At 50.2% G+C, this 2528-nt stretch overlaps 1 protein-coding gene across 1 annotated transcript; it reads left to right on the top strand.

Moving 5' to 3' along the window:
- The first annotated feature begins 573 nt into the window (after positions 1-573).
- On the top strand, positions 574-1986 carry LOC123440307. Its single transcript, XM_045116883.1, has 2 exons — positions 574-968; positions 1058-1986. The coding sequence occupies exons 1-2, from the start codon at positions 680-682 to the stop codon at positions 1780-1782; spliced, it is 1014 nt and encodes a 337-aa protein (XP_044972818.1). The 5' UTR covers positions 574-679; the 3' UTR covers positions 1783-1986.
- The last annotated feature ends 542 nt before the right edge of the window (positions 1987-2528 follow it).

Below are 2528 nucleotides of genomic sequence, written 5' to 3'. Positions count from 1 at the left end.
TAGTGATCCAGTACACGTCGGCAACAGGCCCAGTTCGTCCATGAAAGGTCTCCAACAAAGAGTTGACCTTGCCCGTCGATGCATGCGGCCGAGTTCCTTCGCCGGCTGGGACTTTCGGTGACGGAAGTGATAAACTGGTGTCGGCGATATCTAGATTTCCGGTTGAGCTAACCACCATTCATGCTAGCTGGATCCTTGGGTCGATTTGTAACTTCGGTCCAAATCTTTCCGGAGAAAGCAGCAGCGTAACTCAGCTATTACGTTCTTGGTACACATGAAGAAAGTAAGACTTTGCGCTGGTCAAAGCACACGGAAGCACGGAGTTGCCATGCACGCATGCATGCATCCGCGCCTGCGCACGCTGGATCCGAGCAGGTAGCTTGTTTAATACTAGTTTAACCCGAAGTCGAGCCGACGACCCTTGCTTAATTTCAGCAAAAGCAAAGTATGTATGGCCTCGAGCCAATGTCACTTTGTCCTCCCCTACGCCACTTCGCCTCCAATTAAGCTCCTTGACTAAAGTTAGTACCACGCACATTCCATCTCCCATAAGAATCCCTCGCTAGGCGCCACACAAACACACACTACAACCATCGAAAGCCGTATACGATCGAGTTCCGCAGCAAACACGCACTTGATCGAAGAAGAGCGCGCTCCCACGAGCTCGTTCGTCGCGGCAATGGCGCGGCGCGGCGGCATGGGTCAGCAGCTGCTGCTGGGCTGCTGCATCCTGGTGGCGCTCGCGCTGGCGTGCGGCGTAGCCTCGGCGCAAACGTCGGAGAACGGTCAGTCCATCAAGCTCCCGCCCAAGGCCGCGTTCCAGACCATCACCATCCCCAAGAACAGCACTAAGCGCCTGTTCGCGGTCACCTGCTCAGAGAGGCGCAAGACGCCCTGCGTCGTGTCCTGCCCGCGCCGCTGCCCCAACAAGTGCCTCGCCTACTGCAAATACTGCATGTCATTCTGCGGTAATCAAGTTGTTCCCGCCGTCATTGCACCGGCCTAGACGCCTAGTTGATCTTCAGATGCTAATTAACGCGTTGCATTGCATGTACAGTGTGTGATCTCGTCCCGGGCACTTCGTGCGGGGACCCTCGCTTCACCGGCGGGGACGGCAACACCTTCTACTTCCACGGCAAGAAGGACCAGGACTTCTGCATCGTCGCCGACGAGGCCCTCCACATCAACGCCCACTTCATCGGCAACCACAACCCCGCCGTAAAGCGCAGCTTCACGTGGATCCAGGCCATCGGCGTCAGCTTCGGACAGCACCGCCTCTACGTCGGCGCTCGCAAGGCCGCCGTCTGGGACGAGGAAGAGGACCACATCCACATCATGTTGGACGGCGAGACCGTCGACATGGAGACCGTCAAGAACACCCGGTGGGTCTCCAAGGCCTTGCCCGCCTTGTCCGTCACGCGCACCGACACGGTGAACGCCGCCATGGTGGAGCTCGACGGCGTGTTCAGCATCTCGGCCAACGCGGTGCCGATCACCGAGGAGGACTCGCAGATCCACAGCTATGGCAAGACCGGGAGTGACAGCCTCGTGCACCTTGACCTCGGCTTCAAGTTCCATTCCCTCACCAAGGGTGTGGACGGTGTGCTCGGCCAGACCTACCAGCCGGAGTATGTCAACAAGGTGGACATCGGCGCCAAGATGCCCATCATGGGAGGCGCACCGAAATACCTTTCGTCCAGTCTTTTCTCGACGGATTGCGCCGTCTCCAAGTTCCGCAGCAACAACGTCGCCCGCGGGCCTGTCGTCACATTTGCCTCGTAAATCGGTTGCCCTTATAGGGACATGTATAAGCACCCACCAATGTTACAATGGAATAAGTCAGTAACTGGGGTATATATATACATACAAGAAGAAATAAGTTCGGGAAACATGAACTGGTGGTGCTTAAATCTTTCAAACATTGTAGAAAAAAGCTACATTTCAATTGAATTGTGACCGAGCAATTTTGAATTGTTTCTGATAAAATATGGCAGTATATGTAACTTGTACGTATGATACATGGACGGTAAATTAAGTTTTGTATTGAGCTAAGTTTAGCTTCCATGCAAAGCGCCCCTCTGGTTCATTTGATTCAAAGGAAATCCATAGGTTTTTTTTTGCGGGTGAAAATCCATAGGGTTTTGGCGGGATTAGAATCCTTATGTTCTTTTTCTTAACAACGAATTAATGTCTTATAAAAACTTAAACTAAACCAAAATAATTGAGTTTTTACGGGAATAATTAAGTTTTCTAAAAACAATGAATTAGTGTCTTTGGTATTATCGTCTAAGAAGAAAGAAAATGAAATAAAAGCTAAAACAAAATCAAAACAATGAAGTTTTGTAAGGAAGAATGAATTAGTGTCATTGATATTACCCTTTAAGAAGGAAAGTGAAAAAAACGATGAAAAAATACACCATATATACAAAAATCGTGCTTCTTAAAAATATGCAAGAATAAGCATCTAATTCAGGATTTTTTGCAAAAAAAAGAGCTTTCTAAATTAGTGGCATTGGTATTACCCATAA

This window comes from Hordeum vulgare, chromosome 3H, assembly GCF_904849725.1.
Source record: "Hordeum vulgare subsp. vulgare chromosome 3H, MorexV3_pseudomolecules_assembly, whole genome shotgun sequence".
Lineage (NCBI taxonomy): Eukaryota > Viridiplantae > Streptophyta > Magnoliopsida > Poales > Poaceae > Hordeum > Hordeum vulgare.
The sequence above is the reverse complement of the archived record's forward strand: the minus strand, read 5'-3'. Positions and strand labels throughout refer to the sequence as shown.

Excerpts from the sequence above, each read along its gene's own strand:
- LOC123440307 (XM_045116883.1), top strand. The coding sequence starts at position 680 with ATGGCGCGGCGCGGCGGCATGGGTCAGCAGCTGCTGCTGGGCTGCTGC. Across the intron at positions 969-1,057 it reads ATACTGCATGTCATTCTGCG|TGTGTGATCTCGTCCCGGGC; the intron begins GTAATCAAGTTG and ends TTGCATGTACAG.